The sequence below is a fragment of the Pogoniulus pusillus genome, chromosome 20 (assembly GCF_015220805.1).
Source record: "Pogoniulus pusillus isolate bPogPus1 chromosome 20, bPogPus1.pri, whole genome shotgun sequence".
In the NCBI taxonomy this organism is placed as follows: Eukaryota; Metazoa; Chordata; class Aves; order Piciformes; family Lybiidae; genus Pogoniulus; species Pogoniulus pusillus.
Genome location: NC_087283.1, coordinates 129,212 through 157,207, shown reverse-complemented (window position 1 = coordinate 157,207; position 27,996 = coordinate 129,212). Strand labels below are relative to the sequence as shown.

The window sequence follows — 27,996 nt, the reverse complement described above, 5'->3', positions numbered from 1 at the left end:
GAAAATACTAATGCAAAAGATACTACTTTGAGGTTTAATTGTTATCAGAGGAAAAGGAATCTCCAAATTACTCATCATCTTCTGTTCCACTGTCTTCTGAGTAGTCAGTCACTTCTTCAGGTACTGTAGCAGCGCAGTGTAGTTCTTTCTTACCTACAAATAATTAGCAAAGTATGACATTTGTAAAGCCAGATAAAACACATACGTCTATTCTCAGAGAATCTGAGCAAACCAGCTAAGCATGTCTGAAATGAGTGTTCAGACAAAGGCTACAAGAAAATAAAGATGCCAATAATTTTATACATGCTAAAGAGACTCATTCATTCCTCACCAGCTGAAAAAGGGCTTTTATCCTCAAGTTCTTGCCAGTGTTCAAAATCAAAGGACACATGGTGGTTCTGTTGACAAAAACAGTTTGAAAACCTTGCACTGACGCATGATGGATATGCTTGTAACATTAACTCAAATTAATTTCCACTTCACCTTGTTCTTCAGTAACTTGCACCACGCTCCTTTTTTCTCTTTTGTGAGAACAATAACCACCTCTTTGTCTTCAACTGCACAGGTGGACCTTTCTGCAAGTATATGTTGATGCAGCTCCACATCAGCCAAATAAAGTTTGTCTCCTGAACAAGCACTATGTCACAAGAAGGTTTGAAATGTTAAATGCGAGGTGATGCTCAAGCAGTTTGTTTACTAACCTTAAATTGCTTAAAACCTACCTGAAAACCACCTTCTCTTTAGAGAACTCACATTTACAGTCAGCTACCCCTGCTATTTTTACCTTGACTGTAACAGTGTCTTCATTTTGAAACCACTTCATTTCTGGATAAAAACTAAAAACAAACAAAAAACCACACACCCCACATTAATTTGATTTCATGAAAACAGAGTAAGATACATTCAGCCAGAGCTTTTCCATTAGGTTACAAACAACCATCTGAGTTTCAACATCTAGGTATACTCAGATATAATTTCACACTGTATAGCAGTAGCAGTGTCAGGGATGTCAGTCAAGTGGCTACAAAAGCTCTGCAATCCATCTTTGGAGAAACACTTCTAGTTTAGGTGGGGAGACACTCCACTGACTTTGCTATCCAGAGAAACCCAACTTAGCACTCCGTCTAAGGAGGCTATCATTGACTAATCCTGAAGGGAAGCAGTAGTAACAAGACCAACCTCCAAAAGAAAGCAATCATTTCAACTGACCACAGATTTCTCAAATACTTTAAACTGCTTATTCTGCAGCTGTTATGCCTCCAATTTACCCCATATGTTGAATGGTTTTCCCAGGGAAAAGATAAAGTATATCAGCAGGTTACTTCTCTTACACCCTTCATCACACCCAAACTCTCATTGATTCAACTAAGCCATACCTCAGTGTGTGCTATATAATGGAGAGCATCCTAAACTGTGCTAAGCACTCTGCAGGAGATACAAGTGGATTTAGTCGCCCTTCTGAGAACTTTTCTAACAGGCTACAAAGTACTTCCGGTACTTGCAGAAGAAGTTAGCCAGCCATAACTAGAGTTACCATAACAGGCAGATGAAAAAGAAGCAGTCACCAAAGGGAAACATTGCCCAGCCTTGAAGTGTGTAAGAAATCAAAAAGCTTCTCAGTATCCCCTGTCTGTTGACGTTGTCCACAAACCACACCTAAGATGCTCTTCAGCATACTGACAAAACTGACGTGCATTTCTACTGCATATTTCTCACATTATTTATCAACAAACTGTCATATTCACAAAGGAACCAGGATAACTGATTTGCTTTCAACCAGAAACAAAAGAAGAAAAGGGAACAGGCTGTAACTTTGTGTTGCAGATAAAAAAATACTCCAATTCAGATTCTAATTTTCAGGTAACAACAAAATCAGGTTAAAGGGAGAGATACAAAAGTGATTAATCTCATTAAACACCAATACACAGAGACAGAAGGGCAAGAGCTACAATTTAGACATCAAATATGGTAGTCTGGTTAAAATCCGGTTCAGACAAGTGCAAAGTCAAAGCTTATACCCAATACCTACTCAGAAGACAAACCACCTTGGTACGGATGATTTGGCAGCTTACGTTAAAAAGCAAGCATGGGTATAAACCACACTGAATTTTCATACCATTTACGCTGCTGCAGAGTTGTCTCTTCTGCTCCTTGAGTTCGAGCTACACCAGCTAAAAGTAAGAAATTCAGAAATGTGTTTTGTATTCATCTACGCTGCAGACACCAGGCACTTTTCTAACACCCCACTGCCATCACCAAGTGACTCACTAGCAATCAGATTACTGCTACAAGACTATCTGGCACTTTCACTGGGTATTCCTTCTTTGACAAGATGTAATCACTTCAATAAATTCAGCTGACAATTTTAACTGAGTACTAGAGTTTGTATGTAAAGAAAAAAAAATCAAAGCTCCCAGGCCCCAAAATGCACACACAAAAAGAGAACAGTTTTCCAGGCCAGGCAAAAGCCTTTTCAGCTTGAAGACATTACTTATTTGAAAGACGTCTCCTTAGAAATTTGCTCCAGAGATGAGACAACCAATATTGGTGTTATCGCCACAGCCTGAAACATTTAAGCATTTAACTTCAAATCAAAGTTTTACAGTTTCGGAAATTAGGAAAGAATTTACCACGTGGATTATTCCCAACAGTAATTTCAGAAGAATTGCAGTTTTCAGTAGAATTTCCTTGCATTGACACATTCTGTGGACTGGATGCCCTTTCTGGACCACCTGTACCCTCCTTTATGCCTCTAAACACAGAAAAAGACATTTTTCACACAAAAGGGCTTAAGTATGTTTAATATTTAAAGGATTCCTAATCACGACAGAAAATTCACTTGAAATGAAGCTTTTAGCTCATAATGCACAATATAAGGCACCTACAGCAAACCCAATCTCAGCACAGGGGTGCTGGAATTGAGTGACTCAGCAAGAAGCGTTTATATAGAACCGCACTCGCGGTGCGCCCCCGGGAGCGCGCACAGCCCTCCGAGGGTACCAGCTTTTCCTCAGCAGCCCTACAAATCTGCTGCTCTTGCTGTGTCTGATAGGCCTGGACAGAAAAACCATTGCCTGTCACAAAGCACTCCAGCAGGCTTAGGGGAGTTGGGTCATATTTCGTTCTGATTTGAACCAGTAAAATAGTTCAGAATACTCAAAGATCTTCATGCACTAGCAAGAGAGCTCTGGCTTCCCAGCTGTACAGCCAGGGGCTTCACTAGCTGGACTCAAGATATGGGAAACACAGCAACAGAATTAGTCTGCTTGAGAGCTCAGAGATGGGAACCATGATGCCTCTACTCCGCAGTCTCTACATCCCTGGCAGAACGAGACTGTGCAGAATGCAGCGCTGCAAAGCTTCTGAAACAGCCACACCAATGAAAAAAAGACTTTCTCCCATTGGACTTTGCTGTCCAGGAGGACTACAGCCACTCCAGTAAGCCTTCCCTAATGTCCCAGGTCCACAGAAACACTAAGTTTTAAATGAATCCATAATGAAGACTTAGTATTGAACACCTGCACAGCTATCTTTATTCCAAACTGATACACTGCTTACCTTCATTACTTTGGAAGTAAGTCAATAAGATTACTTTAATAGTAAATGAAAGATACCTCTGACCATCTTTTAAAAAAAATGCTTCTCTGTTCCTCAGAATAATTTCAACTCAATTACTTGATGGTAGGTAAAATATAGCACAGAAAATCCAGGGTATAGTATATTTTAAAACAAGATATTTCTGTTCAAACACTTCAAAGTCAAGTCTCCTGTGATTTACTGAACAGCTCTGGGAACCCCAGGCCTGCAAGAACCTAATCCTGCCTTGAAATTCAAGTTACTCAGTTTAAGCCCACCTTAGAGGAAAGCTCTTCTGAGTTCCCTTTATTTAACTGCTGCAGTTAGTTCTGAACGTGTGAACAGCAGTATCAGACCCAGAGCGTCAGCAGAAAGCAATCCAAGAGCTGCACTACAGGTATGCAAGACGGAACTGTTGTACACAGCATCACCATAAAAGATAGCTGGATACATGTTTTGGTGGCCATTGGACAACCAACCTTTCTGCTGAGTTACAGCAGGACAGATGAACAACTCAAAGAGGTTGTACTTGAGGTAGCAGAAATGTCAGTGTTTGAGAGTCCTCTGTAAGGACTAAAATCTGAAAGATCCTTCCAAACATCAGCAGTGCAAACACTGTTCACAACCTTAAAAATCAGTAACACTGAACAAGACACAGGATAGAACAAATCCTTTGGTTAAGGCCAGACCATGGCACATTTTTAGATAGAAATGAAGAAACCTGAATCTAAGGTGGAAAGGGACTATGAAGCAGGTTAGGCTTCCTCATCTTCCTGACTGGCTAAGTCACAGAAACAACAGCCTTAATTAACTTGCCCAACCCTTAGACAACAGGTGCCCATGCTGGTATTCCAGTAACCCTTTCTTTGCTGAAGATGCCACACTTCAGAGAGTAAGAAAACACTTGCTATTTCTCTCTTCCTTGTAAATATTTAAACCTTGGTTTGCCACATAAAAGCATCCAAATTACATTTTCAGTGATGTCTTTCCAAATCAAAGAGCAGCTAAAGAATCTCTTCAATCAGGTGCCACACAGTGGCCAGAAGAAAAAAGTTACAAATGTGTTGTTAATAAGCACTTTTAACCAAGAGTTCTAGGATCCAGGGCTGACCACAGTGAGACGTTCCCTTCCAGCACGTACAGTTCTAGAAGTTTACAAAGCAAGGGAAAAAAAGTACAGTGCTGTTACTGCAGAAAACATCAGGCAGCCATACTGAAGAAATGTACAGCACTAATCCTTTTCAAGTAAGCTATTTCCTTTCTCCAGCTTGAACTCTCCACCTGTACAAACACTAACAACCTGCTGTACTGTACCGACTGCCAGGAGGTACTGGTTAAGTTCTCAAAAAAGCCAGTAATTGCAATAAAAGATAACAGCATTTCAATACAGATTCCATATGTTTGTCTGCACCAAATACCAGTTTAACATTTCCAGACTGCTACTTTTCTGTCCATGATATGTGGCTAAAAGGAAAGCTGACATCACACACACTACTGTCTAAATAAAACCCCACCACATTCAGGAACATCAAGCTGAAAAATAACCAGTTAAAATTCAGTAAGAAAATCCTTTCTCAGTCAAGTACATGCTAAAAACACCAAAAACCTGCAAACACTTACAAAGGCTCAGAGTTTTCTGCACAATCCACTACTTTCAAGTATCCACACAACTTCTGAAGTTGTGCTACATGCTCTGGATTGTCAGCTCCCAGACCTGTAGACAAGATCTCAGATCGAACGTTGTACTCGTTGATTGTTACCTTCAAAGCTGAAATCCTGGTGACCCGGACCTGGAATCACAAAACACACTTGACAGAAGCCATTGTTCATAACTGGTCACTCTCCATCTCTGTGCTGGTCCTTAAGTAAAACTTCAGGTATACCCTTACTTATTTACACCTGCTAGCAATTTATTTTCTCTTATTTTCAAGTAGAAACGTACTCATGTTTAAGTGTTTTCAAAGTTAACTCCATCCTGTTCATGGTGCTTATGACTAGTAGCTACTTCTAAGAGTATCAAGGTGACAATACAGTAAACAGGCCGAGCATTGAGTACATAAGTAACACCAAAACCACATAGCACAGAGACTAACTTTGAGACCCAAATAACACTGCTGGAAGGACAGAGTAAGAAAACCCCTGAATGAAACTAAAGAATGTCCATCTGAGAAAGGTGGAGATACACTACATAGGAAAATAAGCTGCTAAAAATCATTACTTCCAGGCAGTTTTCTTTCTACTTCATTCTTCAGCTGATTGGTCAGACAAAAACCAGCACGATGCATTCTCAAGCACAGGAATTGCTTACTGCACACTTTAGCAAGATCAACCAGGCAGACACAAATAACACATCACAGTCCTGAAACATCGGAGGCCTCTCTGATGAACTTGTCCAGGAGATGACCAAACCTAAGCAAAGCGCAACCCAAAATCCCCCAACAACCCATTTGAGCTACCTTTGATAACAGCAATGCTGAAAGAAATTCAGTGCACAAAAAGGCACAGGTCTGCGTTAGTCTGCATGACCACGAAGCATGTGTTAGTGTAAGCAGCATAAAAAACCCATGACAAAACCTAAGAACAAGAGCACCCTTTCTCTTGATTCTGATCAAGAAAGCCAAGGAAAAAAGCTTCAAAGCAGTTTTAACTTGCAAAAACAATTTAGAGTAAAACTAACTCTGAACTAAGATACTTCCAGTACTAACTCTGTGAGACAGTCTGGCTAACATTTACAGCTCCCCTGGTGCTCTGTTATGGGTGCACGTTCATCTCCCCAGGTTTATAGTTCAGTTTTGCTCTGTCACGTATTCCACATACACACAAGCATACATATTTATTACAGAACAGTTGAGGTTGGAAGGGACCTCTGGAGGCCTAGTCTCACATGAACTCTCCTGCTCAAGCAGGGTCACCTACAATCAGCTGTGCTGGACTACATACTGACAGCTTCTGAGCATCTCCAAGTATGGCCACTCCACAACCTTTGAGCAACTAGTTCCAGTGCTCAAACACTAGCACAGTGAATTAACACAGTATTAGATGAATATCACTTAGAATAAAATTAAAACAGGAACAGAAGACAAGAGAAGAAAGCATGCTCTCAGCAAAGGACAATTCTATACCTACCATTGGGTCAACCCAGGCTGTATTTCCCAAGGTATGCACTATTTTTGCCTCATGCAGTTTGCCTTTAATTTTGTGACCAATATAATGAGTTACCTAGGAAAAACAAGTTTTCACTGCACTTGAGATGCATGCCAAGAAACAGTGATTTTGATTATAATGAAACAATCTTCTGAGCATAACAGTGAGAAGAGCATTGAGTAAATAAACTCAGTTTGGAGTAAACTACCAAAATACTCAAACTTTACTGCAGGTCAAAATAGTACCAGCATTTAAAGGAGGAGCTTCTTGACGGAAAAGCACATAGACAGGTCAATTTACGAAGGCCACTATTCCCCTGTTACTTCCCACAGATTCAAAAGCAGCAATAACTTGTTCTGGAAGAAGCCATTTAAGTCATAGAGAAGAAAACCCCCAAAATTTCACTTTATTATTTTGTAGGAAAACAATGCAGCAAACTGGCTCCTTAGTATCTAGGCCAACAGCAGAAATAAAGACTGATCAATACGCCTGCAGTTCATAACTTTTTTTTTTGTAGCAGAGAAGACACAGAATATAAGTAACAAAGGAAGTACCAGGCAAAAAGTATTACCTTAGGGTTCCATTCAAGTTCGTTATCAATGGGTTTCACTCTACAAAGTACAAATTCCACAGCCTGAGGTGGCAGACACTGAAACTTTGCTGGTAAGTGGAGCAGATGATAGTTCTCAACTTGACGTGTTCTGCCTTCATCTATATATTTGATTTTGACACTGAAGAATAAGTTTTCCTCCTCTTTTGGGGCAACCTCTACTACCTGAACCCTTGATACAGAAGGAGAGGAAACAAGGAATTATTATTTCTACACTCAGTTGTAACACATTTTTAATCTACTTGTTCAAAAACCAGTACTTTCATAGCAAAGTATCTGAGCACAGGCGGGCAGAGCTGTTTTCCATTCAGTAACATAAAGAGCATGGGAGACACCTTCTAAGGGATGATCAGAATAGCAGTGATTTTTTGCTGGATTTGGGGGTGAGTTGGCACTTTTTAACTACACAGAGAAAGTTTTCAATTACTTGGCATAAAAAAGTGCATATGCATAATTTAAAACCTCAGTATTTTTACCTGTGGAAAGATGCTTCTTCACACAACCCATAAAACCCTAGCTTCTGCACAGTGGTAGCTGAAATTTTATTATTAGGTTTCTCAAAATACTCCTTCATTTCTTTAGCAAGAATTGTATACTGGTCCATTTCTTTATTTACTATTCGGCCGGAGTAGTTGGTTGCATTTATGATGTTGAGAGGCAGGATCTGAAAGTGCAAAATGCAAGAGGAAAAAAAGGATTGGATGATGTCTTACATTAACAAAACCTAAGCCCAAAGAGGTGACAAAGATGCTGCTGCATTCACACACTTCAGAAGATTAAGATCTACTATACTGTGGCCTTTCAATACTCAAAAAGCAGGCCTGTAAGAAAGATGGGGAGAGGTTTTTTTCCAGGGTCTCTTCTGACGGGAGACAGAGTAAAGGTTTTAAACCAAAACACAGCAGATTTACAGTAAGTATAGGGAAGAAACTTCTAACAATGAGGGAGGTGAAACACTGACCCAGGTGGCCCAGAGAGTCGGTAGAAGCTCCATTCCATAAAACATTCAAGATCAGGTTGGACAGGGCTCTGAACAACTTGATCTAGTTGCGTATGTCCCTGCTCATTGCAGTGGGTTTGGACTAGATAACCCTTACAGGTCCCTTCCAAACCAAAGCATTCCATGAGTCCACAATAAGATTATGAATAATGCTCACTGGCCATAGTCCAGAATCAAGAGTGTACAGAGCAGGAATACTACACAGAATCATAGAATGATGTAGGTTGTAAAGGATCTCGGAAGGTTATCTACTCTACCTCCCTCTGCAGTAAGCAGGGGCATACTCAATTAGATCAGGTTGTCCAGAGCTCTGTTGAGCCTCACACTGGCATAAGCCCAGACAGGACAGCAAGAGGACCAGAAAATTCCCACTTAATGAAACCCTAAAAAAGTACAGTGAGACTTGAGGTTCTTAAAGAAAGGAAATATTATACTGAGATGCAAACAGAACAAAGTAGTGAATACTCAGTGATAACTAATTTGTAAAACACCCAGGCTCTACAATCAGCAGATGAGGAAGCGGAAGAGGCTACAAATGCCATCTTGAATGCACCACAGATGAGCACAAGTTTCTAACAGGAGCATTGTGAAATGTATCCACTAGTTCTGGCAAACCCATCTGGCACCAAAACAAGAGGAATGTAGGTCAAAGGTTTATGAACTCAAACCTACCAACACAAGCTTATTGATCAGGCAGAAAGGGAGTGCATGAAAAGGTAATGTGCTTAGTAGCTATTTCAGACATGTTCTCTCAGCACACCCCTCAAGACAAAGAACAAGAACTCACTGTCACACATCCAGGCAGCTGGGTGATTTTATCATCCAGGACTTTCTGGACAACATCTATCTGCAAATTAATCTGATGACGATCTGGACAGATTGTTCTATTCCTATGCAGGAAAAAGAGGTTTTTCAGTTGCAATCTATTTCCATGTGAATTACAGCTTTCAACACAATTTCGTCATCCCTCAATACCGAATTTCAGTCTCAATATCACCAATCACTTATGGTTAGACAAACAGCCAAAATGCTCTTAAAGCAAGAAACCTGATTCAGAGTAAAGCAAACACCAACATAACATTTTTTCATCACTTGCAACACCAGTTATTTATTTACACTAGAAATAATATCTGAGAACACTTTGGCTTCCTCCTTTGAGCCTAAGTTACAGCTCAGAGAAACCACCTACTTGCCCACTCTGGAGAGAGATGAGGGAGGAGAGTATAAAGCACAAACTTTGTGTCATTATTGTCAGAGTACTAAATCCAATCCATGGTCTAATGTTCCCTCAAGTATGCCTAAACAGGAGTCACAATAAATTATGCCATAATATCATATTGTGCACAACTGGTCTCTGTAACAACCAATTAAGCACCTAAAGAGTGAAACAGATGGAACAGTGAAGAGAAAACAATTCCAGTCATCATGAAAATTTTGTTTGACTAGATGAATCCTACTCTTGGATACTTCAAGTCAGTACAAGTGGTCATCATTCAAGGCATATGTCTCCCTGTGTCAGTATGGGTGTCAAAACACTTGGCATTTCCTTACTTGCAAATCCCAAATGTTTTAAGATAAGCACACAGTGGCCTTGAAAGTTTCTTTTCTTCTTCAGCTTCTAGCATCTTGGCAGTAAAATCACGCAGTTCTGGTGGAATTTCAGCTCCTGCACGCTGCAAATACTGCAGGATCTCAAGCGCATGACCATCGCTTTTTTCTGTCAATAGAATCACTGATCTTGCCTTTGTGTGTTCCTGAGCTGCAGAAGCCTCCTAAAATTCAAGTTTAAAAGCTTTTAATGTATTCACCACCTCACAGCAAAATGTAACAGCCACCCATTAAAGATTCCATCATACCTTTAACACATTACAGAAGTTGTCAGACATACTGTGTAGACGCTGAGCGAAGGTTCTTGGGGAAGGCCAGCTGAAATGTATCACACAACTTGCATCTGTAATTCCCAAAGACTGCATGCAATCATCTGTTAAAACTGAGCAGATGTTTTATGCACATATATAACATAACTGTAATATCTGAAGCACATGAAGCATTACATTAGTAATGCCTGCTTCCTCCTCCCCATCCATTCACTTCAGAAAGAAGCCAGAGGCATTTTCTCCACACACTTCCATAAGACACTGCATTTCTTCAGTCAAGCACATAGCAGAAACAGCATTAGTCTAATTATTTAATGAATTATTATTAATACCAATAAATATCTGTTCCAGGATATTAACATGAGCTGTAAACAGACTTGTCTACAGCCAAGTGCTTCACAGGAGTAAGCAAGAAAACACCTGAAGCAATACAGAAATGCTAACACGTTGGCATGTACCCACAAGGCAGATAGGATTACATTAGTCTTCTTGCTTTTGGCATACAAAACAAGGATTAAGTTTGAACATGGGTAAGAGTTTTGGCTACTGGGAACAACCTGAGAAACCAAATTCCACCATAACATGGGAAATGACAACAGGAAGTCTTCAGTGTTTAAGTGACTTCAAACTGAGAATGCCCTCTGTGGGTATCACACAACTGGGAAATCGTGGCAGCTCTCTGCAAGCTGAGTCACCACTACAAGTCACAACTAGGCAAAAAGAAACTACTCACCCAACACAGTACGAGTGCCAGAACCATGCTTCTTTGTCCACTGCTCTAATATATACTTGAAATTAAATTTGCACTCTTTATGTGTTTTCAAGGAAATCATTGAGCTGCTCTTCAATGCCTGGATAAAAAGTACAAAGCTATGTGTTCTTCCCATACAGCAAGAACTGCTCTAATAGTGTCTCGTGTTTAGTACCTAGTATACCTTAGCTACTGTAAAGGGAACCAAGGGAAAGGATTAATGACATTTAAGTTGCTTACACGAAAAAATTAGGCACCAAGTTTATTAATTTCCTCAACAATAAAGTTAATAAAGCTCAGGTTCTTATGGCTCAATACACTTGACAGGTGTTTGAGAAAGCCCAAATCTCATCTGAATCTTTTGCACCATTAAGATGTTCTCTCTTCCAAGTGAATTCTATTGTGTAGTAACAGTCAGGCTCATGATTCAGCCTCAGAAAAAGCACTGCCACCCCATCACTGACCTTGCATGAATTTAGTGTTCTCAGAAGGTTTTAAGTCTTTAAAATTCAAGGTTCATGAATTAACCACTACAGAAGCCTTACTTACTTGCTAAGCTAGCATGTCTAAAGGAACTTAACTCTTTAGACCATTTAGAATATTTGAGATTGGTGTAGACAAGAATTACTATGAAAAGCTTCAGCACTTTATTAGCATCAACAAATCCTCTTTTAAGTGGTGGTGGAGTAGTCTGGATATGCTTCAAGGAATTAGCCCTCAAATACTCACAGAAACCATGTTAGAAAGTTACAAGACCAAGCCAGATTTCCTTCCACCTACAACTTCCACAAAATGACAGAAAATGTTTCTTCAAGACAGAGAAACAGCTCTTTACAACTGCAACTACTCCAGAGTAGAAAGCAACAGAAAAGAACTTCTTAGCATGGTGGCTTTAACTCCCCTCTCCACACACCCATTTTACTGGCAGAAAGCCACTATGATTCAATTCCAAGCTCCCACCTGACAGACAGAACATAGGTAAGAACTTGGCAGTGGATGCCTTCTATGCCAGATGTTCCTGTCAGTGAAGCTTTCATGTTGGCAGAAGGGCAGAGCTGGGGCTTAGCAGAAATAATTAACTTCAAAATGTTTGCTCCTCCTCTATTCTCAGAAGCCAAGACACCTTTGTTTCACCTGAACAATCAAAGCCCCACCTACTTATATAAACTTGAATACTTTCTTACCTCATGAACCATTTCTGTTTCATTCACAGAATCTGTGAACACCAGTACCTTCTGAAGATCTCTGGGGGTAGTAAACTCCAGTATTTTGAGTAATACAGCAGATCTCTCACTGTTCATGCAAGGCTGCACAACCTAGAAGTACATGAAAAACAAGAGCCTGATGAGTCATGCAACCCACACTTATTTTACTACAGAATTCTTCCTTTTAGTAAGCACTAAGAGAGAACAGTAACTTTGGTAAGTGTTAAATTTACAGAAGAGACAACCAGCAGGACAAGAGAGGTTATTCTTCCCCTGTACTCAGCACTGCTAAGGCCACACCTTGAGTACTGTGTCCAGTTATGGGCCCCTCAATTCAAGAAAGATGCTGAGGTGCTGGAACATGTCCAGAGAAGGGCAACAAAGCTGGTGAGGGGCCTGGAGCACAAATCCTATGAGGAGAGGTTGAGGGAGCTGGGCCTGTTTAGCCTGGAGAAGAGGAGGCTCAGGGCTGATCTTATTACTGTCTACAACTACCTGAAGGGGCATTGTAGCCAGGTGTGGGGTGGCCTCTTCTCCCAGGCAACCAACAATAGAACAAGGGGACACAATCTCAAGTTGGGCCAGGGTAGGTATAGGCTGGATATTAGGAAGAAGTTCTTCAGAGAGAGTGATTTCCCATTGGAATGGGCTGCCCAGGGAGCCCACTGGGTCATACACTAAGTTGGACACCTTGTCGTAGAAGACCAGATTCATCAAGCAGGACCTGCCTTTCATAAACCCACATGCACTGGGCCTGCTCCCCTGGCTGTTGCAGAGCATTTGCGCTAATGATGAAACACCTGAGGGAGTATTTTCACCTCAGTCCTACACAGAAAGGTAAGAGACCTACAGCTTGTCCAGTGATTGATTTGCACAGGTCTTCTAGGAGTCACTTCAGTTCATACACGGCAGGTGCACCTGGGTAGTCTTGAGTTAGAACTGCAGCACTACCCACTCAGAATGAACTACTGGCAGCCTCTTATACTGACCTCGATCAATATAAACAGTAAAATCTCCACTGTGATGTCATCCTCCAGTGTTTACCTGTTGCACATTTCTGTAGATGGAGGCTTCCTCCACAGCTGTTATCACAACATACGGATTGTTCATGAACTCCTCTGTTAAGTGTGATATATGTTGATTCCAGTGAGTTCCGACAGCGATGATCTGCCTTGGTGAACACTTCTGCTTCTCGGCGGCAACGGCTCTCTTGTAACAATCTAATATACTAAAAACCTGGAAAGAGAACCCACATCTGACAGCAGTGACCTGGAAAGAGAACCCACATCTGACAGCAGTGACCTGGAAAGAGAACCCACATCTGACAGCAGTGACCTGGAAAGAGAACCCACATCTGACAGCAGTGACCTGGAAAGAGAACCCACATCTGACAGCAGTGACCTGGAAAGAGAACCCACATCTGACAGCAGTGACCTGGAAAGAGAACCCACATCTGACAGCAGTGACCTGGAAAGAGAACCCACATCTGACAGCAGTGACCTGGAAAGAGAACCCACATCTGACAGCAGTGACCTGGAAAGAGAACCCACATCTGACAGCAGTGACCTGGAAAGAGAACCCACATCTGACAGCAGGCTCTGACAGCAGTGACAAGTACACTGTTGCAACAGAGTTTTTTCTAGTCACCAGAACAGCACCACAGCAACACGCATTTCACACCCCAAACTGAAGCGTTTGCTCTGTGCGCTTTTGTCCTGTTATTTCTATGACTTCAGGAGCAAGAAGCGAGCAACGGACAATGCAAAGACAACACTTATGCGTGCACAACCAACAGCAGGGAGATCAGACCTCAGGGATTGCCACAGCTCCGCTTCATCAGTGTTTTAGCAGCCAAACACATGCTGGTAACATCCCTTTTTTTCAATTCCCTCTTCCCCGTTCTACCACAGGGGCTCAAGAAAGTGATTTTTTTTCAGGATGTGCCACTGTTTTCAAGCTGCACATGATCAGAACAGCATTTTACAAGCTGAATGTGCAGGGCACTCACCTGCTCAGCAGCATCAGAGAACAGCATGTCAATCTCATCAAGAACTAGATGGCGAAGTCGGCAGAATAACAACCCCTGGTGCCCAAACAGTCTCAGGAGGCTGTACGGTGTGCTCACGATGACCTCGCCTGGAAATGGGAAGCAGACACTGTTAACTTACACCCTGAAAGATATTAAGACAGCGCTATGAGCCCTCCAGCTCTAAGCTCTCCATTTCAAGGAGGGCAGGGACCTACTAGGGAGTCCAACAGAGGGTCACAAGGATGAGAGATGTGTGCCAGTCCCCTCATGAGGGGAGGTGAGAGACCTAGAGCATTTTAACTTGGGAAAGTGAAGACCTTATCAATGCATATAAATGCCTAAATGGTGGAGGGGGTGAGGATGGGCTCTTTTCAGTGGTGGCCAGTGACAGGGCAAGAGGCAATGAGCACAAACACAGGTGGTTTCACTTAAGGTGAAATTTTTTAGCAGTGAGGGTGCTGGAACACCAGAGCAAACTGCACAGAGGTGAAATCTCCTTCTCCAGAGGCTTTCAAAACCTGCCTGGATGTGTTCCTGTGTGACCTGATCTAGGCATCCCTGGTGTTACCAGGGCAGTTGGACTAGATGATCTCCAGAGGTCACTTCCAACCACTACCATTCTGTGATTCTTCTTTCACAATCTCCTGAGACTAAGGCAGCCGACACTGTTTTTAAGTGTAATTAGGAAGATAAAAAGTGTTCTTACATCCTTGGATTTTCACACTTCCAGCTTCTTTGTTCTGCCCAAGTATTACCAACATTGGATGAAGCTGTCTGCAGCACATCCCATATGTTTTCAGCAGCTCAAAAACAAGTTGTGCCTTCTTCCACCCAGGACATAAAATCAGTGCTAGTGGCTAAAACACATACACAGAATTTTGCACCATAGCATTAGACAAGAGTTCAGAATCATAAGCATTGTGCTACTTTAGCATTTAGGGCAAAACCAAAATATGCAACAGAGGTGTTTAAATACTTAAACGCTGGAGATTTTAGTATCTTATCACCTCCTAAGTGAAGATGCTATAGATCCCAGGAACCATATGCTAAGCAACCTGGAGACATAAAGGATGCATGCAGCAACATACAGTGAAAGGTTTAAAAATTAAACAGAAGTAGCAGCAGCACCTTGTCTTATTTGGGGTTGTACAAGGCAATTTCTAGAGGTCCCCTTCAAGCTCATTCTGTTTCTGTGATTAATACAAGTTACAAAATTAATTGTAGTATTTAGAAGTGCAAATAAAATAATCCATCAGAGGACTACAGGCTATCACCTCCCAAACAAATCTTCATGAAATACCCAAGCAGTACACCATCAGCCCTTGAGCAGTATTACTTGCAAGTATGTTTCAGACTCCCACATTCATGCAGTCCATCTCTGTGAGCCTCTGAGGGCTTAAAGAAACAGCAAGACACACAAAGCTCACATTCAAGGCACATGCTCTAAACAGCCACTATCTTTTGGCACAGTAGCCCACATCTGCATTTCTGAACAGAGAACCTGTTGGCATTCTGTGGATACATACACCATCCCTCTTTGGCAAGGCTCTGTAGCAACTCTCCGACTGCAAACATGTTAGAAGTGGTGGAATGTACATCAAAGGGTCATTTCCCTGACAGGAGATGGCAACTACATCACATCCTCGAGCTACTGGTGGCCAACAGTAAGATTCTGCAAAGCTAAGGCATAGAAATTTTTTCCGAGCAAGTTCCTATGAAAAGAGAAATTAAGAATCCCATGTGAGAAATGTGTGCTTAAACACTAACAGCACAGAACAGTGAGAGATTTACAAGCTTTTGACAGGACATAAATACATTGCAGATGTCCTTAACTTACAATACAAAAAAAGCTCTTCTGAGTTGAGGAGATGAATCCTTGTATTAAAAACCTTACCCCCATGGGGCACTGGTTGATAATCCAGAAGTACTTACAATTCTTAGACTATCTCCCTGATTTTTTTTTTTATATATAAAAGCTTTGCTTAGGAGGAAGTTCTTTACAGAGTGATTGGCATTGGAATGGGCTGTCCAGGGAGGTGATGGAGTCACTATCCCTGGAGGTGTTCAAGACTGGTTGGGGCACTTAGAGCCATGGTCTGGTTGATTGGACAGCGATGGGCGATTGGTTGGACTGGATGAGTCTCTTCCCACTTGGTTGATTCTATAATTCCTCAGTCCAAATTAGTTACTACTGCATTTAGTATTTGAAGCTGGGGTATGATACTGGCCTTAGAGAGATATTACTACACAACACTTGAACCCATTAGGTTTGCAGTACCTTTCTCAGGTCGTTGAACAGTGGTGCTGTTTCCAGAAGTGACAGTGGTTCAATTTTGTTGTTAAGAAACACAAAGTTTCTTTCTTCACTGAGATTTTGAGAGCTCTGAAACCGTAGGACAAAAGAGAACACTTAAGGAGAGTTTCAGCCTAATCAAAAGCATTCAGTGCATTTTAAAACATGGTCTTTTGAAGAACAGCAGACCAATTGCCAACATGCTTTCAATACGACTCGCCTGTACGGATATGGACTTTGTGGAAAGCATGAGGGTTTCTTGCACTACACTCTCATCTATGAACTGGAGAGAGATGGATTTGAGGAATGACCATTAGGTGGATAAGGAGTTGGCTGGATGGTCACACTCAAGAGATGTGGTTTATGTCTTAATGCCCAAGAAGAGACCAGTGATGAGTGACATGACTTGGGGACCCATACTGGGACTAGTGTCATTTAACTGGTGATGTGGACAGTGGGATCAAGGCACCCTCAGCAAGTCTGCAGATGACACCAAGCTGTGTGGTGTGGTCACCACACTGCAGGGAAGGGATGACATTCAGAAGGGCCTTGATGGGCAGGCCACTGTGAACCTCCTGAAGCTCAACAAGGCCAAGTGCAAAGCTCTGGACCTGGGTTGCAGTGATCTCAAAACACTGCTGGCTGGTGGATGATAGGCTTGAGGGCAGGCCTGTAGAGGATAACTTGGCAATACTTGAGGGTGGAAAACTGAGTATAAGCCATCAGCATGCACCTGTAGCCCAGAAAAGAAATTGCATCCTAGGCTGCATCAAGAAAGAAGTGGCTAGCAGTCTCTCTGCTCTCGTGGACCCCACCTGGAATACTGGGTTCAGCCCTTGGGCCCTAAGCACAGGACAGACATGGACTTATTGGACTAAGTCCAGAGGAGGGTCAAAGATGATCAGAGGGCTGAAGTGCCTCTATGACAACAGGCTGCAAGAATTGGGGCTGTTCAGCCTGGAAAAGAGAAGGCTCCAAAGAGAACTTAAGAGCAGGCTTCCAGTACCTAAAAAGGGAAAGGAACTCTTCATCAGGGAGTGCAGTAATAGGACAAGGTGTAAAGGTTTCCAACAGGAAGCAGGTAGGTTTACATTAGGTATCAGGATTTACTGGGAGAGTGGTGAGACACTGTAACAGGTTGCCCTGAGAAGCTGTGGATGCCCCATCCCTGAAGGAGCTCAAGGCCAGGTCTGGATGGGGCCATGAGCAACTTGGTCTAGTGGGAGGTACCTGTGTCCATGGCAGGAGGGTTGGAACTGGATGATCTTTAAGATTTCTTCCAGTCTAAACCATTGTACAATAGTTACACAGACCAGTGTTGACACAAATAGCTAGGACCAGTATTCCTTAGAGAAACCTAGATTAAGTTTGGTTTACACAACTGTCTTAAGTCACTTGAGGTGATCTGTATACAGCTAGCACTCAGCTTTAACAGAAGTCAAAACACAATTACAACAGATGATTAGTAAAAGTTGCTGTATTGGTTTGGCCTCAGCTCATGGCCAAGCACCCACACAGCCATTTGCTCACTCTTTCTCCCCAAGAAGGATTGGAGAAAAGAAAAGGGAAAGAGGGAGCAAGAATATTCAGAAGTCAAAATAGCACCACAGTTAATTTCTGATGGAGGCAAGTCAGACTCAACAGTTCACTTATTGCCATTTTTGCATGTCTTCGAGTACTGATTTGATTATTGGGAAACAAAGAAATAGATGTTTACATGCTTCAGAAAAGTACCTTTCCTCCCCCACTGTCAGCCTCAACTTTAATCCAAGTCCTTTCCTGTCCCCTTATCATCACTTGGGTCCCACAGCTGAGGAAACAACAAGTGCAAGGAAGGAACTGCAGACAGACTGTACCAGCTTCTGTCTTGCTTCTTCCCTCTCATTTCTTCCACTTGCTCCAGTAGGCACCCTCCACAGACTGCAATTCTTTCAGGTGCATCTGCTCCAGCAAGGAGCACCTCCTCCTCTAACCCTGGCATTGCCTCAGTTTTCCCATTTGTTGGTTTTGTTTCCTGCTCTGCATTTTTTGCCTGTTTGTAAATGTTTTCAGAGGCACGAGGAACTTGGATAATTGACTAAGCTTTAACCTGCAGTGGGTCTTCATGCTGATACAGCTGTGATCAGCTCTCAACCTCCTTCCAGAAAGGCCACCTCTGCAGCCCCTACCCTACCAAAACCTTCCACATGCACACAGCACATTTGCACAAGGCAAGCTAAGTGGAAGTTAATGTCTTAAATACCTGTTCGCAATTTTTTATTATGTGTGCCTTCAGAGGATCAGAATTCAGGGGTTGCTGAAGCCTGAGAAACATATAAATATTAAATCCAACACAAATGCAAAGGTAAAAAGTAACTCTGAAATTTTAGAAATACTATCAGCAATTCATTTGCAAAGTATTTCTGATGTGTTACCAACACCTAAGAGGAAAATGATATCAAAACTTACTGTTATGACAGTAAACTTCAGTTTTAGCTTTTAATTATCTGAAAATAATCCTAAGACTAGTTTTTTTAACAAAAGTAACTGGTGGGTGGCAGGAAAAAGGTTTCTTATATTGTTTCATGCATTTGAATCTTCAATCTTTGCATCAGCTAGGAACTGGATTGAAAGACCCACTCCTTGTGTTTATTACACATGCATCACCTGCAGCACTACAGCATAGTAAAAACATGGCACAAATCAGTTCATAATCCTATTTCATTGCATTTAAAAACTTACAGATCACATGAATAAAAAAAATTAAAAGCAACTCATTATGCCCAATGGCAGAAAACTTCCCTGTGTTGACAAGCTGTTGTTCAGAAAGAGCTCCTGTTTTTATCATGGTCTGGATAAGTACCCACAGCTTCAAATTCCTTTCTTCCCCCAGCAGATAAGTATGCATCTTCTCTTACCCTCTACACTGGAAACATGCCACATTTCCTCATTATCTGATTATATCACCATTTAAAATATTTAACATGCTGCATCATACCCATCTGTGTGAACTCTTGGATCCTCCTCGAGAGACAAACCTGGAATTGCTTTGACAGTCTATGGAGAAAAGACAAAATACTGTTCAAGAGCAGCATTTCCAAAAAGCTGTCTTCATTCTATTGAGTTGAAAGTGGTTTTCTTACCTATTGCTAGGATTCTCCAAATATTTTGGAGAATTTTTGCACAGATTTATAAGGTTTGTCTGAAAAAGGCAACAGTTTTGATAAAACAAATGTCAAAAAATGCCTAACATCACAGAAGACTTATTTACTACAAATCAGGCATGCGAGACGAGCATTGCCCACAGACCAGAAATCAGTTGAGAGTTGCCTCTCAAGCTATCGCCACAACAGGGGACCTGAGCTAGCAGGAACACACACTGGTTAAGGACGTTCACTTGTAAAACAAGCATTACACAAGTCCTGAAAAGCCTCTACACCACAGGCAGGAGGAAGAACATACACAGGCTACTCAACTGCATGCTTGGAAACAACGCACGTGAACTTAAAAGCTGAACAACACTACACATCCTCAAGAGAGTAATCAGCAGTGGACACTGGATCCAGAGTTACCCCAAAGATTTCTTGTTCTCAACAGGGAATTTTCTAGCATTCATCATCAGTAATCAACAGGCATGGCACTGCCAGACCAGTATCACTCAAGTAGTTGATAAAGCGAAGTCAGCTGTGTAAGAAAGGTAACCCTGTTCTACATCAGTAACAATCTACACTACTACAGCATTCCCATACTGTCCTGCTCATGTTTTAGATAATTTTTGACAACTTAATACAAAAGGTAACACTTACAAATCCAGTACTTCCATCTACAGCTGTACTTAATCTTTGGCATGTCTCTATATGAAAGCATTTGGTAGCAGCAAGATCTAGAAAGATAAGCAAAAACCCAGAAAACATTTCTATTTAATTGAATGCATAACAAAGCAGTACTTTTGTCTGCAGGGGGTTGCAGCTGACTTTCACTGCTTATGTAGTTTCCCAATGGCAAAAAGAACCAAAAAATTGGTGAACCAAGCAAACAAAAGATGAAGGATGGAAAGCTGCATCATGGTAAAAATAGAGATAAACTTGAACCACTATAAAAGAAACAACTCATGGTAAACAGTTCTTGATTCCTGTTTGGTGGGATTTATTTGAACAGTGGGACAGTAATGCATCACTGATGGAAGCCACAAGTATTTTCAGTAACAGGCACACCAATGAAGTATACAATTGTGTAGATTGGGAAAGACCTTTGAGAGTCCAACCATTAACCTAACCCTAACAAGTCCATTGCTAAGCTATGCTGCTAAGCACCACATCGACATATCTTTCACAACGATGACTAAACCACTTCTCTCGGCAGCCTGGTCCAACGCTTGACAGCACCCTCAGTGATTCTAACTCACCCCCAAGCCTTCCTTTGTCTTCTATACCACAGAAAACCTTACAGGATTCCTGTTTCTGATGATCTGTGCTTTGTAAAGTCTGACAAATAATCCCTGTTACACAGATCCCATTTGATCCAATTGTTTAATTCCAGCTGAAACAGTAGGTTCTTGCTTAACACACCCAGTTAAAGACACAGGATTTGTATGACAGCTTCCAACACACGACTCCTACCTATCTCAGGATTTGTCGGCAACTTCTGAAACAGCACTGGCCTGAAAGCAAGCGCAGGATTAACAACTGTCACTGGAAGAGATTGGACATTTAATGGCGTTAGGTTCTCCTTACGATCCACAGAACTCCTTGTGTTCTCCTCAGCTTCCTCAAATGCAGCAAAGTTATGTGTGACAAGATCATCATTGACACATAGCTAAAAAAAAAGACATCATTGACAAGCACTGAGCATCCATCAGCACCACAGCATGCTGGGGAATGCTTCATGAGGAACATTGACTCCCCAGTGGGGAAGACAGTCTACCTTCTGTATGCTCTCAAGACAGAGGTCAATTAGTTGTTAGTTGGATGCTTCCAACTGCAATTCTGTACTTGATCAACTTTTTCAATGAGCCCTAAAAAAAAACCAACCCTGCTACTAAGCCAAGACTGTTTATTTCTTTTGCATTTAGTGTGCACCAAAATCTGACAGAACAAAATAGTATCAAGCTTCATAGAATGGTCTGGGTTGGAACAGACCTCCAAAGGTCATCTAGTTCCAACTCCCCTACAGTGACCAGGGACATTCTCCACTAGATCAGGTTGCTCAAAGCCTTGTCCAGCCTCACCTTGAATACCTCCAAGGAGGGAGTCTCAATCACCTCCCTGAGCAACCTGTCCCACTGCTCCATTACCCTCATGGTGCAGAACTTGTTTTTAACATCCAATCTACATCTACTCTTCTCTAGTTTGAAGCCACCGCCCCTTGTCCTGTCACTGCAGGCCTTTGTAAACAGTCCCTCCAACCCTTCTTCTAGGCCCCATTCAGGTGCTGGTAGGCTGCTCTTAGGTCTCCCCAGAGCATTCTCTTCTTCAGGCTGAACAACCCCCAGCTCCTTCAGCCTCTTCTCATACCAGAGCTACTTCAACTCCCTAATCATTTTTTGTGGCCCTCCTCTGGACCTCCTCCATCAGGTCCATGTCCTTCCTGTATTGCGGGCTCCAGAGCTGGACGCAGTAGTCCAAGTGAGTGCTCTGAAGTGGCAGAATCTCCTCTGTCCATCTGCTGGACACACTCCTTTTGACACAACTCTGGATGCCATTAGCCTTCACTGGCTCAGAAGTCAGTGATGCTATTGCAAATTGGGATTCTGAACTGAAATCTTCAGGTTAATTTGCAGCTTCAGAGTTATTCTCCACAGCAGAGACCACAGCTCCAGGGTTAAGAGCTTGGTAGAATACATAGAAGCAGTACTGAAATCAATCCCTTTGTATCAACCATACAGCTGGCTTAGTCTGACAGCTACAACAGAAATTTAGCACAAATTGCACAGCTTGGCAAGTGAGCTAGTCTTGTTTTCAAAGGTTTGAACTCTATTTAGTTATAGTACTGTGTAAATGACTTAGTGAAGCATTTTGAAGTATGATACCACTAAGGTGAAGAAGTAAAATCAACTCAGTTATCCACCTGAAATACTTGCTGGGCTTCACTTGCTTATCAATAGCTTCTAAAAGAAGACTCACAAATTAAAATGAAATTTCCATCTCGTGGAATTCTTCCAGAAATTTACAAGCCACAGAAATATCAAACAAAACCTCCAGTAAGTTAGTGATTTAGTTTCTACTGCATGTCACAGATATCACAAAACTTACTTCCAAGGAATGCTTTTTAGTCTTATGCTAACTGCAAACTTATAACTTACAGAGAACAGATTTGTAGATAAGAAAGTACCTTACCTTTTCATCTTTCACGGTCACATAAAGAAAAACATGGTATGTGCTATCCTCTACAGCACATAACTGGACTTTTACTTCAGTGGCTGCTAAACACAGGAATAAGCACAAGAGCAAGTGAAAAGATTAAGCCCATTTCCAACTACCAAGGACAGTAAGCCAGATCCTGCCATGTCCATACAAAGCTATGAATATGCATGTGTGATGCTGACGTGAAAGTTTAAGCTAAACACACAGAAAGACTCCACTGTTCAGGAATTATGTGAGTGCTACCTCATTTAACTGGTCCAAGAGTCAACTATCAAAATTTACATGGCATAGAAGCCCACAGTATTCAAAATGTGGCTCCAGAAATATTTTTGCTGTAGTCCATACAAAACACTCTTGTGCAGCTCCTTTCTCTTTAATACACAACATACTTAAAGATGACCAAATATATAAACACAAATACTAGCAGTCTGTTTTTCAAAAAGTGCCAATTATCATTTTGGCAGATTGCTTCATTTACCTTTGAGAAGGTTTTGAAAATAATTAACAGCAGCACTGTCCCATCTTTCAGTTGGTCTAGGAAAATAAACACAACTGTTATGTTCTTGGAAAATAAAAGAGTGACGGTGGAAAAAGCTTCAGCTGCATCTAAAGAAATTATTTCAAGCGATGTCAAATCTTAAGTGCACCAGACATCCACAGAACCTTACCACTCAGAATGTAAGCTCAGTCTTAATATTGTCTCAGCTGATTAAATAAACTAATTCAAAAGTTACTGGATATTTTTTACTCAAGGGCTTACATCCAAACACGATGATTAAAAATGAGACAAGTAAAAAGGCCAAGAATGCACTTGCAAAACGTTAAAGAGCTATTTCAAACAAGTGCTTAAGAAGCACTGAAATGCACTGAAAAGTCTGTAGCAGAAATTCAAGTTCATTTTTTACCATCTTCTTTAAAAAAAAGACAAAACTGTTCAATCACATGATTGAATAATATTGTTTAATGACACAAAAAAGTAGCTTTCTTGCTGTGGAGCTGCATTCCCCAGTGTCTCCTCAGCTCCTCTCAAGTCGAGAGGGTCTTTGACAACAGCATCACGGAACTCAAGGATGCAAAAGCATTTAGGTTTACCACCGGATCCTTGAGAAAAGCCTTATCCAAATTCTTCAAAATTGTAGTGAGAAAGAACTGACATGAAAAATCACAATAGGAATCCAAAACTTTGTCAAGTAGTACAGAATGAAGAAAACACTACATACAAGCAGTTCTAGAACTTCAGTTCAGAAGATAAGCATCTCTACTAATCTATCCTTATGGGCTGCTTCTTAAAGAAGTTCACACGTTAGGAGTTAAGAAACGCATCTCAGGGATGATAGACAAAGAGCAAGAACTGTCAGAAAATTCCAAAGGTTTTAAAATAAAGGAAGAATCCTTATGGAAGCAGTTCCATTTAAGGACTGCTCCTTCAAAATAAAGGGCTTTCCAGATCCATTTGCCAAGTACTTCCTGCAGTAATCTCTTCTAAAAGAATATCTGCAACCAAAGCTGAAAAAATTATGAATGAAATACAATTACTAAAGCCTACTTACATCATTTTTGCAGTGTCTTCATAGAAGTTGACATGCAACGTCACGGGCTTCGTGCAATACAGTCTGCACTTTTTTGCTCTATATGGCTTCTGAATAAAGGCTTTTGGTGCAACTCGAATGCTGTAAACCAAAGCAGAAGTAATCTCATTTTACAGAGCTGAATGTCCCCTAACTCATCTTTCCATTACCCTGCATCTGGCTCCCACTATGAAACACCTTAAACTCCTATTTTATTTTCCTCTCCAAAAGAGGTGCTACCAGGCATAACCAGTGAGCAGATTCACTTCAGGTATGTATGCTATGTACTCAAAATCTTTCTGATCCTTCACCTCTACAGTCTCAAGTCTTCTCATGTTATCTACTTGTCATACTAACACAAGTATCAGCTGTTAACTGCAGAATGGAATAGGCAGTATTAACTCTGTTTGAGAAACCAGTTATAAGCACCAGCAAGACGGAAACCTAATAAATGCACTAAGCTGCATTTGCACTTATTTTCCTACAAAGAACTTGTTCTTTATAAAGGTACCAACAGACTGGCAACCTCTACACCTGGTAGAGCAGAGACTTAAAATGCTGCCATATACAGTGTCTTGCTGTTTAAGATCTAGGTATTTATCACTCTTGTTCAGTTTATCTCACAATGAAAAAACCAGTAAGCCACACCTTTACTTCTGGTTGAACATATTTATTAACTCAGCACTCTCATTTTCTAATACAGCATATTCAATTTAAAAACATTAATTAACTTAATGTTTTAAATATGCTTTCTTAACTCTGTGGACTACCACAAAGAAGAAAAAAAGGGTAAAGCATCTGTACTCAGAGTTGCATCTTTTATCAGAAAAACGAACTTTGAATCTAGCTAAGAAGTGGAACATACTTCTTAGAATAAACTTAACACTTCAGAGAGAATAGGTTTCATGACAATTTTCTAACAACTCAGCATCTATAAAGGCTTAGCATTTTCTGCACCATGCCAAGACAGACTGTGAGCTCTTAGTAAGCTAAGCTTGGGGGTTGGACTCAATCTCCTTGGGTCTCTTCCAACCCCTAATATCCTGTTATCTAAGCTAGTAAACCACTAGGGTCCCACAAATTTGCATCTGAATGTTAAAAGCTGGTTCAGCAAGTGAAGCTCTACTTCTGTGTATGGTTTGTGAACATCTTCACTGGTTATAAGGGTTTTTTTGGTATATAATCACTTAAGGGAGAAAAGTAGCTATAAATAATGTGAACCAGCATTTATGCATTTCAGTCATAACAAACAAACAGATTCCTATTTCAAATCTTTACAAACCCATAACCTACAATATATATTCAACAATGTACAAAGCAGTTTGCAGCCACACTTGCAAGAACCTATCATACTGCTATCAGTTTCTTGTGGAGCCACCCACACCCCAATTACACCAAACCTGTATCACTATCAATCTAAATAAATATTAACAGTACCTGTATACATTAACTAAAAAATACATCGCAGTGACTGCCAAAAACCCCAAACACTTACTCCTTTGATTTCACAAAAATGTATTTTGCATAATCCACAAGGAAACACTTTGCTTGATAATGATCTGTGCAGTAGATGATTGACTTAATAACTGCTCTACACCAGCATCTGAGTTCCTCGCTGAAAACCACACAAATCTGGAAAAGAACAAGACAGCAGGCTCCTGTGCATGGATTGACTCACACTTGGCTGTTTTAGAGGCAAGAATAGAGTACTTATTGCATAGCCCTCAGTTTTCTATTTAAAACGCACCGCAGCTTACACAGTCAGGAAGTTTACAGACGAGCAGATGAATCGCATATAGATGCCATGATCTACTTCTCTACTGAACACACTACTGAAAAATAATAAAAATCAATGCATGTCTTGGATCTTTCACCTTCACACCCATTCCAATCAATTATTCCTAAGTGCACAATGCAGCAAGGATTTTACCTGGTCTTCTTCTATTGTTGCTGGTTTGACTTCATCCACATCTTGAGAAGACATGTCATAGAACAGATTCATTTCAGCATGCAAGCTTTCATACTCTGTTTCATCAATTATGTAAGGTCCATGTCCCTTCATAGCAACCCAGAAGCAACCTGGGTCTTCAATCTGGAGCAGCAAGCAGAAAACAGTAATAAATACTATTAGCTCCTGCTAAAGTTATAGGATGTTTTAAAGAATATCTGAGCAGAAATTGTAAACACAAAACTTAAAAACATCACTGTGACACCTTAAAAACTATGGTGACTAATACTTAGCATGCAGAACACCAACAAGCAAAACACCTTTCAACTTCAGACCATTAGTTCACCATGTGACTTCTCAGTTTGCAAGTGTCTTCAGCACTGCAATTAATGACACACAGTATAAAAGATGGCAGTACTAAATAAAAAAGCCAGTTAAGCCAAACAGTAACACGGAAAAAAAAAAATCTTTTTACTACTGTACTGTCCTGAAAAATGTACAAATCTCCAAAACACACAAGCTTCACCAATGGGCTGCTTTTTTCACACTCAGAGCAGCTACAAAACCATCAGTTTCTTTAAAATGGGATCATAGCTTTCTGTTCAGCCTTTCCAAACCTCTGTATCTCTGTCTTCCAGCTCATCTGGGTTCTCAGTTGCTGTAGGTTAATGCCCCCAGGCAGCTAAACACCACACAGGTGCCCTCTCACCATACTGAGGGACAAAAGAAATGGAAGGGTATAACTGGGAAAACTCATGGGTTTGATATAAAAATAATCGGATAAATAAAGCAAAAGTTGTACATACAAACAAAGCAAGATAAAGAATGCATCTGATGTTTCCCATTAGCAGGCAGGTGTACAGCCATTCCTGGGCTTTACCAAGCTTACCACTGCCTCTGAAAGACAGATTTCACAACCAGACATCTACCTTTCCTCCTCTGCCCCACAGCTTTTAGTGCTGAGCACATCATCATCATCGTACGTTAACTGGACATTCCTTGGTTGGCTGCCCTGGGTGCATCCTGGGAAAGCAATTTTTCCGAGACCTCTGTGGAGTCTGCTACAGCCTAGTACTGTACCACATTACATACAGCACATTTTCAATTGCAGATTTTAGCTGTGTCCCTGACGACCTTTTGAGACGAAACTGCCTAAAACAAATGCTAAAACTTATACAATCCATATATCACCCCAAATACATGAGGATGTGCTGCTAAATGAAAATACAGAGGCATCATCCTATTTCTGCAGGGGACTTACAGAGTGGCACTGAAACAAACAGCAGTTCTTTAGACTTCAAAAAACACCAGTATACCTCTAATACCAAGACTTCCATGCCTCTCAGCCAGTCGTCTTCAACACTACTGTAAAAGAACAACAAACATTTGGTCAACCATTTTTAAAGCTGTCATTTGTTCTGGACCATATTTAAAGAGCATACTTAAGCCAAATGTACAGATCCTTGCCAACTGTCTCAGGAGTACGAGTCTAGGCAACTGATTCACGCACAGGAAAAGCTTCAAAACAATCTTATTAATGTTAAAGTCTGATAAATACTTGCCATGGCTGGTTCTTTACATATAGCCACATCGATTTCCACACCAAAACACACCTGTTATCTTCAACCTATCTATATATAGCTGCTTATCTTAC

General features: G+C 41.1%; 1 protein-coding gene across 1 annotated transcript; it reads right to left on the bottom strand.

The window, feature by feature from the left end:
- Positions 1 to 20: 20 nt before the first annotated feature.
- TDRD12 (tudor domain containing 12) lies at positions 21 to 27,703 on the bottom strand. The gene is made up of 30 exons (XM_064159848.1): positions 27,659 to 27,703; positions 26,325 to 26,486; positions 25,890 to 26,026; positions 24,377 to 24,496; positions 23,305 to 23,360; positions 22,800 to 22,885; positions 21,084 to 21,279; positions 20,271 to 20,347; positions 19,463 to 19,521; positions 18,728 to 18,788; positions 16,471 to 16,575; positions 15,719 to 15,904; positions 14,899 to 15,049; positions 14,172 to 14,299; positions 13,208 to 13,399; positions 12,143 to 12,274; positions 10,941 to 11,058; positions 10,187 to 10,320; positions 9,882 to 10,102; positions 9,118 to 9,220; positions 7,807 to 7,994; positions 7,292 to 7,502; positions 6,703 to 6,795; positions 5,197 to 5,366; positions 2,631 to 2,752; positions 2,117 to 2,171; positions 723 to 836; positions 484 to 637; positions 332 to 398; positions 21 to 153 (listed from the first exon to the last, which is right to left on the bottom strand). The coding sequence occupies exons 1-30, from the start codon at positions 27,677 to 27,679 to the stop codon at positions 68 to 70; spliced, it is 3,705 nt and encodes a 1,234-aa protein (XP_064015918.1). The 5' UTR covers positions 27,680 to 27,703; the 3' UTR covers positions 21 to 67.
- Between the last annotated feature and the right edge of the window lie 293 nt (positions 27,704 to 27,996).

Excerpts from the sequence above, each read along its gene's own strand:
- TDRD12 (XM_064159848.1), bottom strand. The coding sequence starts at position 27,679 with ATGGAAGTCTTGGTATTAGAG. Across the intron at positions 7,995-9,117 it reads AGCTGCCTGGATGTGTGACA|ATCCTGCCTCTCAACATCAT; the intron begins GTGAGTTCTTGT and ends TTGCACTTTCAG. Across the intron at positions 2,172-2,630 it reads TGTTGGGAATAATCCACGTG|CTGGTGTAGCTCGAACTCAA; the intron begins GTAAATTCTTTC and ends TCTTACTTTTAG.